This window comes from Enhydra lutris, unplaced genomic scaffold, assembly GCF_002288905.1.
Source record: "Enhydra lutris kenyoni isolate GAN:26980312 unplaced genomic scaffold, ASM228890v2 scaffoldscaffold12, whole genome shotgun sequence".
In the NCBI taxonomy this organism is placed as follows: domain Eukaryota; kingdom Metazoa; phylum Chordata; class Mammalia; order Carnivora; family Mustelidae; genus Enhydra; species Enhydra lutris.
The window spans coordinates 44,747-60,070 of NW_019154096.1; the positions used below are offsets into that span (position 1 = coordinate 44,747).

The 15,324-nt window shown below is 48.7% G+C and overlaps 1 protein-coding gene across 1 annotated transcript in view; it reads left to right on the forward strand.

The window, feature by feature from the left end:
* The window catches only part of LOC111144902 (G protein-coupled receptor 137B), a 49,041-nt gene that overhangs the window by 18,541 nt on the left and 15,176 nt on the right, over positions 1-15,324 (forward strand). Inside the window, exons 2-5 of the mRNA XM_022499496.1 lie at positions 2,111-2,160; positions 7,996-8,218; positions 10,225-10,374; positions 13,318-13,446. Of these exons, the coding sequence (XP_022355204.1) occupies positions 2,111-2,160; positions 7,996-8,218; positions 10,225-10,374; positions 13,318-13,446 (552 nt within the window). The remainder of the gene's footprint in view (positions 1-2,110; positions 2,161-7,995; positions 8,219-10,224; positions 10,375-13,317; positions 13,447-15,324) is intronic.

The following is a 15,324-nucleotide window of genomic DNA, read 5'->3' on the forward strand; positions in this document are numbered from 1 at the left end:
GTCACCGTACCACGTGATTGCAATACCGACTATCTTCCCTGTGCTATACTTTTCATCTCTGTGAGTTATTTATTTTATAACTGAAAGCTTGTACATCTTAAACCCCATCACCTATTTTACCCATGCCCCCACCCACCTCTCCTCTGACCACCACCAGTTTGCTGCATTTCAGAGTCTGCTTGTTTTTGTTTTTTTCAGATGCCCCATCGATGTGAAATCATACAGTACTTGTCTTTCTCTGACTTATCTCACTTAGCATAATACCCCATAAGTCCATCCACGTTGTTGCAAATGGCAAATCTCATTCTTTTTTAAGACCAAGTAATATTCCATTGTGTATACATACCTTGTCTTCTTTATCCAGTCATCTGTCAGGGGATTCTTAGGTTGCTTCCATATCTTGGCTGTTGGAAATAATGCTGCAGTGAACAAAGGGGCGCAGATATCTTTTCAAATGAATGTTTTCGTTGTCTTTGGGTAAATACCCGGTAGTAGAATTACCAGATTATATGATCTTTCTTCTTTAAATGTTTTGAAGGCTCTCCATACTGTTTTCCACAGTGGCTCTTGTGCACATATAAGTCAGAATTACCTACTGAGGGTCCTCAGGGCAATGCCTTTTAGAAGGCCCCCAAGGGAAATGGCTTCTCCTGTTGCAGATGTGTTCTGGGAGCTGACCCAAACAGTCCCCATGGAGGCTCCCTGCGACCTCTGTGTCAGCACGGTTAGCCACATAATTGGGATCCACCAAAGAATCTCCTGGGGTTACTTCAGATATCCCTCTTGCACACGGATTTCTCACTGAGTCTTCCTGAGGTGGGGGGCAACAATATTTAACTTCTATGTGGCCTCAGAGGTCCCAGAGCTGCCTTTTCGCTCCTCCCTTCCCCCACTCACACTGCCCACCCTGTTCTCCCTTGTCCTTCCCTCCATCCAGCTCAGGCAATGTGTCAGCCCCTTAGCTATTTTTAGGCACTGAGCAAAATGTGGGAGAAGCCCCGAACGCAAAGAGAGCTGAGAAGCGGGAGAGCGTACGAGATTGGTGGGGAGGGGTGGGTCCGAGAGGGCCGGTGGGCCAGGCTGAGGCTGGGAGCAGGTCTGGGAACTCGGTGCAGAGGCCTTGCTGGGCAGCAGGGGACTCGGGTCCCGATATGACCCACAGCAGGGGCTTCGCCCTTCTTCCAGGGTTGCCCCCGCCCCATGGACACCAGGGATCTGGGGAGAGCACAGGCATGAGCACATTACCACATCTCAGTCCCCCAGCCAGCCCCCCAACACCTCTGGGGGCCACCTGTGCTTGCCTCAGAAGCCCCCATGTGCACGTGCTGTGGCCATAAAGGCCACGTCGCAGCTGGGGCTGGAGTGGGAACTGCCACCTACCTTCCCTCTCCTCTGCCTCCTCAGAGGCTCTGCCAGGCTGGCCGCTGCGCCCTGTGTGGACATATCGGCGATGGGGCAGGACATGAAAGATGTGGAGAGATTCTGACACATGATGTTTTCTCCTGTAAATAATGGTCATTTGATGCTTCGATAGCCCGGAGACGTTGGAAGTGGGCTGCCGAACCTGAGACCTGGGTGGGTGGAGCTTCCGTTCAAACAACACGGATTTGGTGCCAGTGAAAATTCTAAGGAAGGGTGAGGGCGAAACTGTTGATCTTTAGGGGAAGTACAGGTGTGAATCTTATTAAGAGAAGTACTTGGCTATGGTAGACCAGTAATACCTTTACTCCCACCCCCCCACCTTTTTTTTTTTAACCCTTTCCATTATTTTTTTTAAAAATATTTATTTGATAGAGATAGCGAGAGAAAGAACATGAGCAGGGTGAACGGGAGAGGGAGACGGAGCCTTCCCACTGAGTGCGGAGCCCGATGTGGGACTCCGTCCCAGGATGCTGAAGGCAGACGCTTAATAAATATCTTTACTTTTGGAATTGTGTGGAGAGCTTGAAAAGTCTTTAGCTTAACAGACACTCTCACAAAGCTGACGTCTCAGTTTCAGAACCGGGGCCCTGGCGGCTCGTGTAAAGGGAAAGAGGACTTGTGAGGGACGGTGCTGGGTTGTCGGTAATGGTATACTGTGTCCCAACTCCGATGTTGTCTGTCATTGCAGGTGATTTTCAAAGCCAAGTCAAAATATTCTCCAGAATTACTCAAATACCGGTAAGTACCCGGGGGGATTTCCATCCTCATTTGGAAAATATATTTTCGACTATTTAGGACTTGGTTAGGCAGCCTGAGGCAGAAATGTAGCTTGTGTCCTTGAGGAGCCAACGCCCTGTGCAGGTGTCCTGAACAATGCCGGAACTCCCAGAACCCGATGAAGCAGGGGATGTTCGGGGAATTGGGCAGTCTCTGGCCTGGGCTGCTGTGTACTGTGAGAGCCATAGGAGTTTCGTGGAAAGTCAGTCAGTGCTGGGCTGAAAGGGCAGGCTCGTAACCTGGAAGGGAGCGCCTTAAATTACGTGGCAAATTTACATGAAGAGTTGGATAGGCTTGTTTTTCCTATAGAGAAGGTTTGTACGTTTCCCCAAATTTTCAGAGGTCTGTGACCCCAGCACCCCCAAGAGCAAAGAAACCGGTGGCTTAAAGAATGGTCAGACTTGGTCAAAGGGGAAAGGACTCAAGGCATTCAGAAGACATGGGGCAGGTGTGTGGCGTTCTGATGTCCCTGCTCACGTGAGCTCCAATGTCATGAGCAGACATTTCTGGGAAAGCAATTTTGGCCACTTACCTTCTTGAATCAAAATGAACAATTATTTTGTGGCTTTAAAAATATGTAAAAATGTGTGTATATTGTATTTTATTTAAATATATAATTTTAAATTTATGAACACTTTTTATTTAAAATTCTGGAAGTGTATTTTTCTCGAGATATAATTGACATACAACATTATATTAGTTTCCAGTATCCCACAGGATGATTTGATATTGGCCTATTGCAAAATGACCACTTCAGTAAGTCTAATTAACCTCTATTACCGAACGTGGTTACAAAATTTGTTGTTTCTTATGATGAGAACTTTTAAGATCATGAAAATGTATATTTTGATCTCAATTTTATATCCAAAGAAACTGAAATTCAGAAAGTAATACGACAGTACTGGGACCAAGAGAGAAGTCATGAGACTCAGGGTGCCATGTTTGTTTTTCTCACCTAAACTTGAAGTCTTTGTTCACTACTTTTTGGGTAGTTTGGTGCATGTTTCTACTAGACTACTCAGCTGGGACTTGACGGTCCACCATGAAAATATGTTGGTCTGAAGGAGAACCCTTTAAAGGAGCAATTCCAAGTATACAGTCCCTTCCCTTCTCTGGTAAGAAAATAGCTGGCCTTTCCTCCACACCCATAATCTAAGCCTCCAGCCTCTTGACTAGAAATATGGATCAACCCAGGGACTGGGGAGCCAAGAATGGGTGAAGACTGGGGAGGAGGAAGAGATTCTGATTGGATCATGGAGCTGGTCTTATCTTGGAAGTGGTTGGTTGAAGCTGAGGTAATGCAGTGTCTTCTAGAAGTGGAATATGAAAGCACTGGTCAGAAAGGAAGGCTGGTTCAGAAGTTTTCAGCCTCTGAGCCCTTGGGGGGTGGGGTCCATTAGATGTGAGGGGGTGTGTGGGGGGGTGCAATTCTTGATCCTGGAACCGAAGTGCAGACACCAGGATGGGCTGTTTTCAGTGGGAGGGGGTTTGCGGAGACGGAGAGAGAACACCAGGAGAAAATCAGCTGGGTGAGATGTTCGGGCTGGAGAAGACGGAAGAGTTTCTTGAAGCCAGAAGGGTGAGAGTCCGGTGGGAGGAGCCTCTTGACTCCTACGTCATAATAAAGAAATGCTCAGAGTTATTCGTGTTTATGCCCATCTTCCATCTTCTCTGTTTGATCCCCCACTTCTTTTTCTTTTTAATATTTTATTTATTTTTTGAGAGAGAGTGAGAGAGGGAACACAGGCACTGGGAGTGGGAGAGGGGGAAGCAGGTTCCCCGCAGAGCAGGAAGCCTGATGCGGAACTCGATCCCAGGACCCTGGGATCATTACCCGAGTGGAAGGCAGACGCCCAGCGACCGAGCCCCCCAGGCGCCCCGATTCCCCACTTCTCTTAATCCAGATGCTGCTGCACACATTTCAGTCCATGATTTATCCCTCGAGGTGCTTTGGTATGTTGGCTTTTGAACAGGCCGGCTTCCCTGACTGAACCACAGCTCACTTGGAAAGAAGCACAAGCCATCGCTCTAGAAGTGGTGGCAGCTTCTCCCCCCAGCTGCTCTGGTAGCCGCTCCTAGTCTCTGAAGGTGGTTTATACTAATCCCCGCCAAGAACCGCTTCATTTCCCCTAAGTCCCCTCTCTCCCTGACACACCCGCACACTCAGCTTTGCTGGAGTTGGTGCCCATGTGATTCAGTTTTTCTCTTTCTCAGGCTCTGCTTGTCAGTCTTCGGCTTAGGAGGCGTGAATATCGCTTGGGGGGTGGGCTCAGAACACTTCGATTTTCAGCGTTTTTAACTGTTTTCCCTCCATCTTTGAGTAAAAAACACAACGAACCAGGCTTTGCTTTTCCCATTCTGGAAGGAATCTCAGATCTCAGAAGAGAAATTTAAACCACGCTTTACAAGCCACTGACACTCTCCCCTCAGCATCGGAGGGAGCAGAGTTCTTGTGCGTGGAGCTCGCGGGCGGCCCACAGGCCAGGCACCGAGGTCCCCAGGCCCTGCGGTCAGCGGCCTCAGCGACTGTCTGTACTTGCAGACCCGCCCGATCCTTGTGGGCTCACAAGCAGAGTCATCCTCCCGGATGACTGGTCCCACTGATTTCCTTTTCCTTTGGTCTTTTTTCTCATTATAGGCTGTTTATCCTGACCCTCTGAGCTGAGAAGTAGTCATTCTGGGGCAGGTGGGCAAACACTGTTGCCGTGGAAATGCCCCCTTGCCATAGGATTTGATCTGCACCACCCCCGCCCCACGCTCTCTCCACACCTCCCGATCTCTCCCCATCTTCCAGAGCTGCAGGCCCCAGGGGAAGAGTTAAGTTTTGCAAGGTTTTTTTTTTTTTTTTTCATTATGAAAGTTATATAAGCTCATTAGAAAAAAACATAAAATAGAAAAGCATTGGAAGTTTGTGAATAGAGACATGTGGAAAGAAAGAAACCAAATCTAGTGCAGCCCCCGCCCCCGCCCCGCCCTACAGAAACCCCATCCAACTCTGAGGAGACACAGTAATGTTTTCCATTGTAGGTTTTCGTCTACCTTTCCCAGAACAGAGTTGTTTTGCCACATTTATGATTTTGCTCTCTGACGTTGACCTTAATGTTGGATTGTAAGTACTTTGCCCATGTTGTCTCAAGCCTCCCAACACAGCTGATTTCTTTGAGACAAAATCAGGCAGTTCAGCTCAGGTCATGATCCCAGGGTCCTGGGATCCAGCTCCATGTCGTCATCAGACTCTGTGCTAGGAAGGGAACCTGCTTCTCCCTCTCTCTGACCTTCCCCCTGCTTTTGTGCATGAGCACTCCCTCATTCTCTCAAAATAAATAAGTAAATAAATAAAATCTAAAAAAGAAAAAACTAAAAAATACTGGATGGATAGGATTCTGTTTAGCAGGTGGTCCTAGCGGCTCATGGAGTGGGGTAGGCTAGAAAGGGAAGGGCAGGAAGGTTTTAAGCAGAAAGCTCCGCTTGTGTAAAGACAGAAAGATGGGGACAGCTGGATGGGCTTCTGGCCAGCACACAGGCAAGCTGATTAGGATGGGGGGTGCCCATTGGTTGACCTGGCTCTGGAGACTGATTGGAAGTATAGGGGACTGGAGGGTGCCAGAGTGGAGTCGAGGTTGGGGGGTCAGTCTGGACACCGTCACGTTGGTTTTAGACAGAAGCACAAGGCCATGTAGTCGGTGACGATGGGAAAGGGGGGCCCACAATGAGGGGAGCAGGAATAAAGAATCTGTTGAACTTGACAGCTGGTTAAACTGGGGTGTAATCCAAGATCTTTATTGTTTAGAAGTACAAAGAAACTGGTGCCTTTCGGAGAAATAGGAAAGCCGAGAGGAGTACTGGAACAGGAACTTTGGGAGTTAGGCTTGGACATGGTCTGAGGGGACAGGGTTTCCGTGGCGGGCTGTTTGGAATGTGAGTCTGAATGTAGGACAGGGCGGTGGCTTTAGATGAGCAGTAGGAACCTGGGCGTCCGAGGCTGTAACTGAGGCTGCACGAGTAAGTGCGTTTCCCGGGGTGGAGGAGAGCGCCATGGGTGTCGTCACTTTGCGGGAGGAAGAGGAACCAGGGCTGTGCAGGGGCAGGTCAGACGGGAATGGGAGGCAGGCGTAGGGCCGTGGGGTGATGGACAGCAGGGCTCCGGGAAGGCAGGGAGAGACGGCAACCGAGAGCTGACCCCTTTTGGTTTGGGAGTAGGTCATGGGGACCTGGGAGAGTGTGGGGTCTGCAGGGGATGACCTGGGAGGAAAGGGTGATAGGGTGACATGAAGACTTTCTAGGAGCTGCTGCTGACCGAAGGGGAAGCTGGGGTGAGGCCGTGAGGCCCCTTGGGGTAAGGTCAGAGGACTGATGCTGTAAGAAGGCACAGAACCCAGTGGATTCTCACGGCGGCCCTTTGAGGCAGGCTGGGAGACCTCATCTCTCTTCTGTAGGTGAGGACACGCAGCCCAGAGTGGGCAGGAGAGACTGGCCTGATGTCTTGGCTCCGTGTGTCTCTGGGTCACACTGGGCAGTTGAGGGTAGGGGGAGGGGAAGGAAGGAAGGTGGGATGGAGGCTGGGTTGCCATTGTGTGAAAATCCAAGATGGAAAGGCACGGCAGGGAATTGGGAACATCGACCGTGCTAGCTATCGTGAGCACCACACGGTTGGCATTGAGTTATGCCCAGCTTCTTCACACTTTCCTTACAGTTCTCTCTCTCCCTGTGTCCCCTCCCCCCTGCTGTGGGTCCTATCAGTGACAGTGTCTAGAGCTGGGACTATCATTCAGGAGTCTTTTTTTTGTTTTGTTTTGTTTTTAGGATTTTATTATAGGAGAGAGAGAGGGAGCATGAGTAGTGGGGAGAGACAGAGGGAGAGGAAGAAGCAGGTTCCCCACTGAGCAGGGATTCCCGACATGGGGCTCTATCTAAAGACTCTGGAACCATGACCTGAGCCGAAGGCAGACACCTAATGACTGAGCCAGCCAGGCACCCTGTCATCCAGGTTTTTGTGTCCTGGTCTGTTACATCTTTAGAAGATACTCTAGCTTCAAAACCGTTTTTATTTTTTTTATTTTTATTTTTTTAAACTACTTTATTTATTTGATAGAGACAGAGCAAGAGAGGCAACACAAGCAGGGGGAGTGGGAGAGAAGAAGCAGGCTTCCCCCCAAGTAGGGAGCCTGATGCAGGACTTGATCCCAGGACCCCGGAATCATGACCTGAGCTGAAGGGAGACGCTTAACAACTGAGCCTCCCAGGCGTCCCTCAAAACCGCTTTTAGTCGAGAGTTTTCTTTTTCTGGATTTACAGACCTAGTCAACATAGACCCAGTCTGATTTTGAGCCCCGCACGTCTGTTCCTTGTTGGCGTGTTTTCCGAAGGAGGTAGACACCACGGGCCATCCTGAAGCAGTCGGAGGCTGGGGCCTTGGGTTTCAGTCCGTCCGAGAAGTCCACTGGCCGCGCACCGGTCACAAGCAAGCAGGCGGCTCCGGGAATCTGTGGGTCACAAACGGCCGGGGACCCAGCCAGCTGGTGTCCGTTCAGCCCCGCGCAGGGGCTGAGGCAGATCTGACCACCTCCCAGCGGCAGGAAAATCAGGGCTCGGGCAGCTTCCCGAGGGCACCATCTGTATCTGCTCTGTGATCCGCACGTGAGAGCAGCTGCTCCGCAAACCCGCGCTCTGCGTGTCCGCGCTGGCGCGTCCGATTCCAGCCATTAACGGAACGGGCCGCGCTTTCCTTGCGGGTCGATCCGGAAGCGCAGCCAGCAGCAGGGCGTGGGGCTGACCGCGCTCTCTGGTTCTCCCCAGGCTGCCCCTCTACCTGGCCTCGCTCTTCATCAGCCTCATTTTCCTGTTGGTGAATCTGACCTGCGCGGTGCTGGTGAAGACAGGCGGCTGGGAGAGGAAGGTCATCGTCTCGGTGCGCGTGGCCATCAACGACACGCTCTTCGTGCTGTGTGCCGTCTCCCTCTCCGTCTGTCTCTACAAAATCTCGAAGATGTCCTTGGCCAACATTTACTTGGAGTCAAAGGTAGGTGGACATGTGGTCAAGATCTCTTCGTTAAGCCAACTCTAAAACAGTCTCCCGGTCGCAGACAGAACTCAGCAGACGCCACCCACACCTGACCTGCAAATGGTTGGCCGCACCCTAGCTGCCAAAACCTGGAGTGGTGTCGTTCCTTGAACTTCGTACGTGAGAAAAGTTGCTTTGTAGTGTGAGAGTGTGAGGAATTACCAGCAGGGAGGCGGCCTGTGCATAGACACAGTGTTTAACCAACATTTTAAAGGACTCGCCGATTGCTTGTGCTGATGAGACTAGTAGGAACACTTGCCTAGTGTCCCCTGTGTTCCAGGCACTTTGAGATCTGCATTCAGCCTACGTAAGCTCATGGTGTCCTCCCAGATCTCTGGGAGACCAGGCCCTGGAGGTCAGTACCTGGCGTTGCCCTACGCAGCCCGGAGACAGAGAGCCAGGCTTCCGACTCACGGTCTGGCCGCAGGCTCTGCAGATGTGGATGGAGGCTCCCTTCAGGACTGACTGATGTGCCCAGGAGAGGACCGTGGACACTCCAGGGAGGACACTGCCCCCTGGAGTTCAGGCCGGCCCTTGCACCGAGCTCTTGGTGGGAGATGGAGGCAGCCGGCAGAAGAGGCCGGTTCGGTTTGCTGTGTGCTATGCACCCTAGAATGCCTATTTGCTCTTCCTTTCCCCAGAGTTCTAGGGAAGAGCTGACATGCTTGTGGGCCCCCAATCGGCCTCACCCTGAGTCTCCCTTGGTTGGGAAGCCCAGGGAAGAGTGGAGGCTGGGGAAGGGGCCTTGGTTTTTGCACTTGTGCAATGATTGAATGATTTCTGTAATTCCTCTGCTTCTAACCATGTCCTCTGGTGGATCCCCTGTCTGGCTGACCCCCCCTGTCTGGGGTACTTCTGCTGTCCAGCAGACCCCCCTGTCTGGCCGACCCCTGTGTCTGCCTTCTTTGCCACGTGGCCCACCTGGCTATAATTAGTCTTATGTCTGAAGACTGTGGGGAGCTCTGTCCCCCACGATATTGTGCCTTCAGTAGTGACCAGTAGACTAAAATCTGACCTCAGAAACCCCAAGCCTTCATAAGGCATCCGTGATCAAGCTGACCTCTGGCGAGGTCCCTCAAGACTTGAGTATGGCAGGAGTAGTTTTTCTCATGTATGAGTTTTGACAGATTTCAGACTTGATTTTGACACAAGTTTTGTCTGTTTGTACTGTCTCCCGTGTGAGGGCTATCCAAGGCTTTAAAAAAAAAAACAGAATCGTGGTTTTTATGGGAAGAGTTACATTTCGGTTGCCAAATAACCATTTAGATCAGCCCTGTGGCAAACACACTGTTAAACTGCTACTGGCAAAATAAAATAGTATCTTGTTGATGTATGATTTCTCAATGCAAATTTCAAAAACCCGTTTCATTTTTTTTTGGTCACGTTAACTATACGTTTCTAGCTTAGGGCCCTTTAATGGACCGTAAATTGATAGCTTCATAAATGGGGGTACAAATCACCAATTTCCATGTAATTCCAAGTCTGGAGTGAGACCAGGGCTTCCAGCCTAGAAGATTCTGGAATTTGAGGAAGTGCTCCCTGCCCAGGGCCATGGTCCACAGGACCGCTCCCCCAGTCGCCACCCTGCTGGGGTTGGTTGTCCCCGGGCCAGACACTGGGCAGTGGGCTCCCAAGTTGAGAGATCCTGGAGATGGAACAGCATAAACCATCTGACTTTCTCATTCTTACAAACCTGGGCTTTAGGCAAATGGTCCTTATTTTAAGGCTTCTCCAAACCAACTCCCAGATTTGGAAGTGTCTGTATGGAGATCCTTTGACATTTGAGGAGGGAGTGTGGGGTGAGGTGAGGTTTGGGTGTGGGTTTACCGGTGAGAGCGGACACCGCGGTTTGTGCCCCCGAGAGCTGAAGGGTTTACTAGGTATGAAGCCAGGACAGGTTCTAGGATGAGGCTGGTGTGTTGGACCTGGAATGGGTGCTCCCCTCATGGCTCCCTCTTTTCCAGGGCTCCTCTGTGTGTCAAGTGACAGCCATCGGAGTGACCGTCATCCTTCTCTACACCTCCCGAGCCTGCTACAACCTGTTCATCCTGTCGTTCTCCCAGAGCAAGAATGTCCGTTCCTTTGATTATGACTGGTACAATGTCTCAGACCAGGTCAGTGGGCACCGGTGACGTGTCCCCTGAATAGCGACCCTTTGCTTCACAGCACCCCATGTGTCAGAGAGAGGCTCCTTGCTTTTGCTCCTGCATTGCTGGGTGACCTTGACCATCACTTACCTGTGTGGTATCTGTGTCTGTGTCTGTCAGATGGGGTCATAGTACCTGGCTTGTCCCAGCTCACATCTTCTGAGACAACTAGCATCTAGGTGCACACGTGCGCATGCACACACACACACACACGCACACACACACACTAATTTCTGGGGCTCTTGACAAACGGTACTTAAAACATTTTTAGGGGCGCCTGGGTGGCTCAGTGGGTTAAGCCTCTGCCTTCAGCTCAGGTCATGATCCCAGGGTCCTGGGATCGAGCCCTGCATCGGGCTCTCTGCTCAGCGGGAAGCCTGCTTCCTCTTCTCTCTCTCTCTCTGCCTGCCTCTCTGCCTACTTGTGATCTCTCTGTCAAGTAAATAAATATTAAAAAAAAAAAAGAAAAAAAAAATTTTTAAGTGCTTCCATATAAATGTAAGATGGTTTTATTAAAGAGTGAAGTTTGCCTTGGTGAAACAGATTGTATGCAGATTTCAGAAAATACATAAAACCATGGCTTTATTTTTTTAAGATTTTATTTATTTGTCAGAGAGAGAGCAAGCACAAGCAGCAGCAGTGGTAGAGGCAGAAGCAGAACTCTCCACGGAGCAGGGAGCCCGATGCAGGGCTTGATCCCACGACCCCGGGAGCACGACCTGAGCCGAAAGCAGATGCTTAATGACTGACCCATCCAGGCATTCCTAAAACTATGGTTTTTTAAAAGTGGAGCATGGAGACAGCATTTGAGGAGATCGAGACAAAAATGACTGGGGGGGTTGAAGGTGTGAGTAAAATCTCATTTTACCAGTGGTCACCCCATGATATTCTCGCCATTTTAATATATGCTAGAAACTCGTGAGTCATAAGTTATAAAGCCGTGAACAAAGGTAGTGACATATCATCTGGCATTCTTGTTCACAAAAGCCAAAAATAAAAAAAGAATGGGAATGAGGTCGCATCCTCTCATTTGAGAAATACCGGTTCTTCGTCTATCATGCAGGATAGAGCGCTGGGGGTACAAACGTACACAGATGGCCTCCCTGCCCCACAGCAGGAGTTTATGTCCCCTGAGGAAAACAAACACACAGATAAGCCATTACAACACGCAGAACTTCTGCTTTATAATAGGCTCTACTGGATTGAAGAAAGCTCCTTAACTGTCCCTAGAACAACACCGAATGCTCAACTCTAGAAAACGCACGTCTCCAGTCCCAGCAATGCTCCCTCCCTGGGCTGGATTCACACTCCAGAAGAAGACATTAAGTGACCCCAATAAGCATGGGAGGACAAGATGAAATTTGGAAGGGGCACAGGGAAGGGGCTAGAATTCGGAAGGGTTCAGACCACCACTGTCCAGACCAATCCCACCTGTATAGGATGGGAGAGATTTGGGCAAGGCACTGCCAAAGGTGTGCCCTGTTTGGAGAAAATCAAATATATAAAAATTGAATCTTGGAACAATAAATGAGAGATTTACTCATAAGACCTGAAGGATTTCATTGTAGTGAAATGTCCATCAATGGCTACTGTCGTAACAACTTTTGGGCAGACGGCAGCAGCCTGGCATTCAGCCCTGTCCCCTTGCTGGGCAGCTGTCACCGCTGTCTGTCTCGAGAACGTGCTTGTCCTCCCAAACCACAACCCCATACCCATTAAACACTAGAGGTTAGGTTTTAACAGAATAATTATTTCAGTTTTTCTTTCCGGTAAGGGCTTATAATGGTAACAAACTTAAAATAACACAATTTTTAAAATTCTGTTGTTTTTAGGGGGAATGTTTATTTATGAATATCTAGACCTGTGTGTTGCTGGCCCCAAGCTGCACATTATCCACATTGAATGGAAGGGACAAGCATGCTACCCAGCTGAGTTAGAGAAGGGAAGCGAGATGATACAGAGATGGGGAGACAGTTTCCTGGAGGGGCCTGATCTGCTCGGGCTACTGCCTCCAAACACAATGCAGGTAGAAGGTAGAAGAAGAAGGTAGAAGGATTATTTAGGTGATCGGCTTTTCATGGCTTGGTTTTGGTGCACTTTGTCTGAAACACTGCCCTTTGTGGGAGAGCTGCCCAGATGCGACCCTGTGCACTTATCCTGGGCCCTGAAGACGGAGGACAGACTACACACCAGGCCCGTTTGGCCATCCCACTGGTCCAGACAAACATCCTGGACTGGAAACAGTCTTTTTCCAGGTGATCTCCCCTGCAACCAGCTTTAAAGGATAAAGAAGAGGATATGGGGAACAGGAAGAGAAGTTTAAAAATTGATGGGTTTATCCCAGGGATGAGACAGAGGGTGACAGTTATATGCTGTCCTCAAAGATATGGGAGGGAGGGCGCCTGGGTGGCTCGCTGGTTAAGCAGCTGCCTTCAGCTCAGGTCATGATCCCGGAGTCCTAGGATCGAATCCCGAATTGGGCTTCCAGCTCTGCGGAGAATCTGCTTCTCCCTCTGACCTTCTCCCCTCTTGTGTTCTCTCTCACACACACACTCTTTCTCTCTTTCAAATAAATAAATAAAATCAATCTTTGAAAAAATGTGGGAGAGACCTAACATCTCCCTATTTGATTGTTGAAGGAAAGAAGACTTACATTCAAGAGACTTAGCTTGGATATGAGGTGGTTTTTGAGGGTGACGTAATAACCGTCAGAGATGGGCAGTTCCCACATTTGACTGTTTTGAAGAAAAGAATTCTCTGCCCTGTGTGGTTGGAATGACTCCCCACCTGGGTTATTACCTGATTTCCACAGGAACTGCACCATATTAGAATTAGCCTTTCTTCATGTTAGCAAGAACCAGAGCAAAACCTCAGTGTGCTGACTGCATGCCTCCCCTCGCTTTTCAACAGGCGGATCTGAAGAACCAGCTGGGAGATGCCGGATACGTGGTGTTCGGGGTGGTCCTCTTCGTGTGGGAGCTCTTACCCACCACCTTAGTTGTTTACTTCTTCCGAGTCAGAAACCCTGCGAAGGACCTTGTAAGTAAACCATCTTCTAGTTGTGGAAACTGTCTCCTGCTTCTCATCACAATGCATGCTGTTGGGGCTTGACCTTCGATTTTCAGGAGCATGCCTCTTTCATCCTGTTGTGATATAAAAAGTTCCCTTGTCTGCCTGAGATGGTCTTCTCCCTTAACTCTGATTTATTTAGTTTGTTTGTTTATTTTTATTTTTATTTTTTTAAATTTCTTTTCAGTGTTCCAGAATTCATTGTTTATGCACCACACCCAGTGCTCCATGCAATCCGTTCCCTCCACAATACCCACCATCAGGCTCACTCCACCCTCATCCCCTCCAAAACCCTCACATTGTTTTTCAGAGTCCGTAGTCTCTCATGGTTCGTTTCCCCCTCTGATTTCCCCCAACTCCCTTCTCCTCTCCATCTCCCCTTGTCCTCCATGCTATTTGTTATGCTCCACAAATAAGTGAAACCATATGATAATTGACTCTCTCTGCTTGACTTATTTCACTCAGCATAATCTCCTCCAGTCCCGTCCATGTTGCTACAAAAGTTGGGTATTCATCCTTTCTGATGGAGGCATAATACTCCATAGTGTATATGGACCACATCTTCCTTATGCATTCGTCTGTTGAAGGGCATCTTGGTTCTTTCCACTGTTTGGCAACTGTGGGCATTGCTGCTATGAACATTGGGGTACTGATGGCCCTTCTTTTCACTACATCTGTATCTTTGGGCTAAATACCCAGTAGTGCAATTGCAGGGTCATAGGGAAGCTCTATTTTTAATTTCTTAAGGAATCTCCACACTGTTATCCAAAGTGGCTTCACCAACTTGCATTCCCACCAACAGTGTAAGAGGGTTCCCCTTTCTCCACATCCTCTCCAACACGTTGTTTACTGTCTTGTGAATTTTGGCCGTTCGAACTGGTGTAAGGTGGTATCTCAATGTGGCTTTGATTTGAATCTCCCTGATGGCTAGTGATGATGAACATTTTCTCATGTGTCTGATAGCCATCTGTATGTCTTCATTGGAGAAGTTTCTGTTCATGTCTTCTGCCCATTTTTTGATGTGATTATCTGTTTTGTGTGTGTTGAGTTTTAGAAGTTCTTTATAGATCCTGGATATTAGCCCTTTGTCTGTTGTGTCATTTGCAAATAATCTTCTCCCATTCTGTGGGTTGCTTCTTTGTTTTGTTGACTGTTTCCTTTGCTGTGCAGAAGCTTTTGATCTTGATGAAGTCCCCAAAATTCATTTTCGCTTTTGTTTCCTTTGCCTTTGGAGACATATCTTGAAAGAAGTTGCTGTGGCCAATATCAAAGAGGTTACTGCCTATGATCTCCTCTAGGATTCTGATGGATTGCTGTCTCACGTTGAAGTCTTTTATCCATTTTGAGTTTATCTTTTTGTATGGTGTAAGAGATTGGTCGAGTTTCATTCTTCTATACATAGCTGTCTAATTTTCCCAACACCATTTATTGAAGAGACTGTCTTTTTTCCACTGCGTATTTATCTATTTTAATTTCTTTTTTTCTTTTTTTTTCCCCTTAACTCTTTTTGAGGGAAATTCATTTTTTCAGCTTTGCTCTTTCAGAAGAAATGAAAGTTGCCTCTCAAGGCATAAAGATAGTGACTGACTGTTTTCCTAGTGCAACAAATCTCACTGGTATCTGAGCCTTGACTTGGGGTGAACCAAATATATAAGCTTTTATTTTTGGAAAGGGAAATAAAAACTGGTACTTGAGTTCTTCAGCCCTGTGTTATGCTGGACAGTGAGTTGGGAACTCGATGACAGGGAAATAAAAACATCATGAGGGTTGCTAACCCCACTCCCCTGGTTTGGTCCCATTTCTGCTGGGCCACCTTTGCATAATTGTCTTTCTCAGGACGTGACAGAA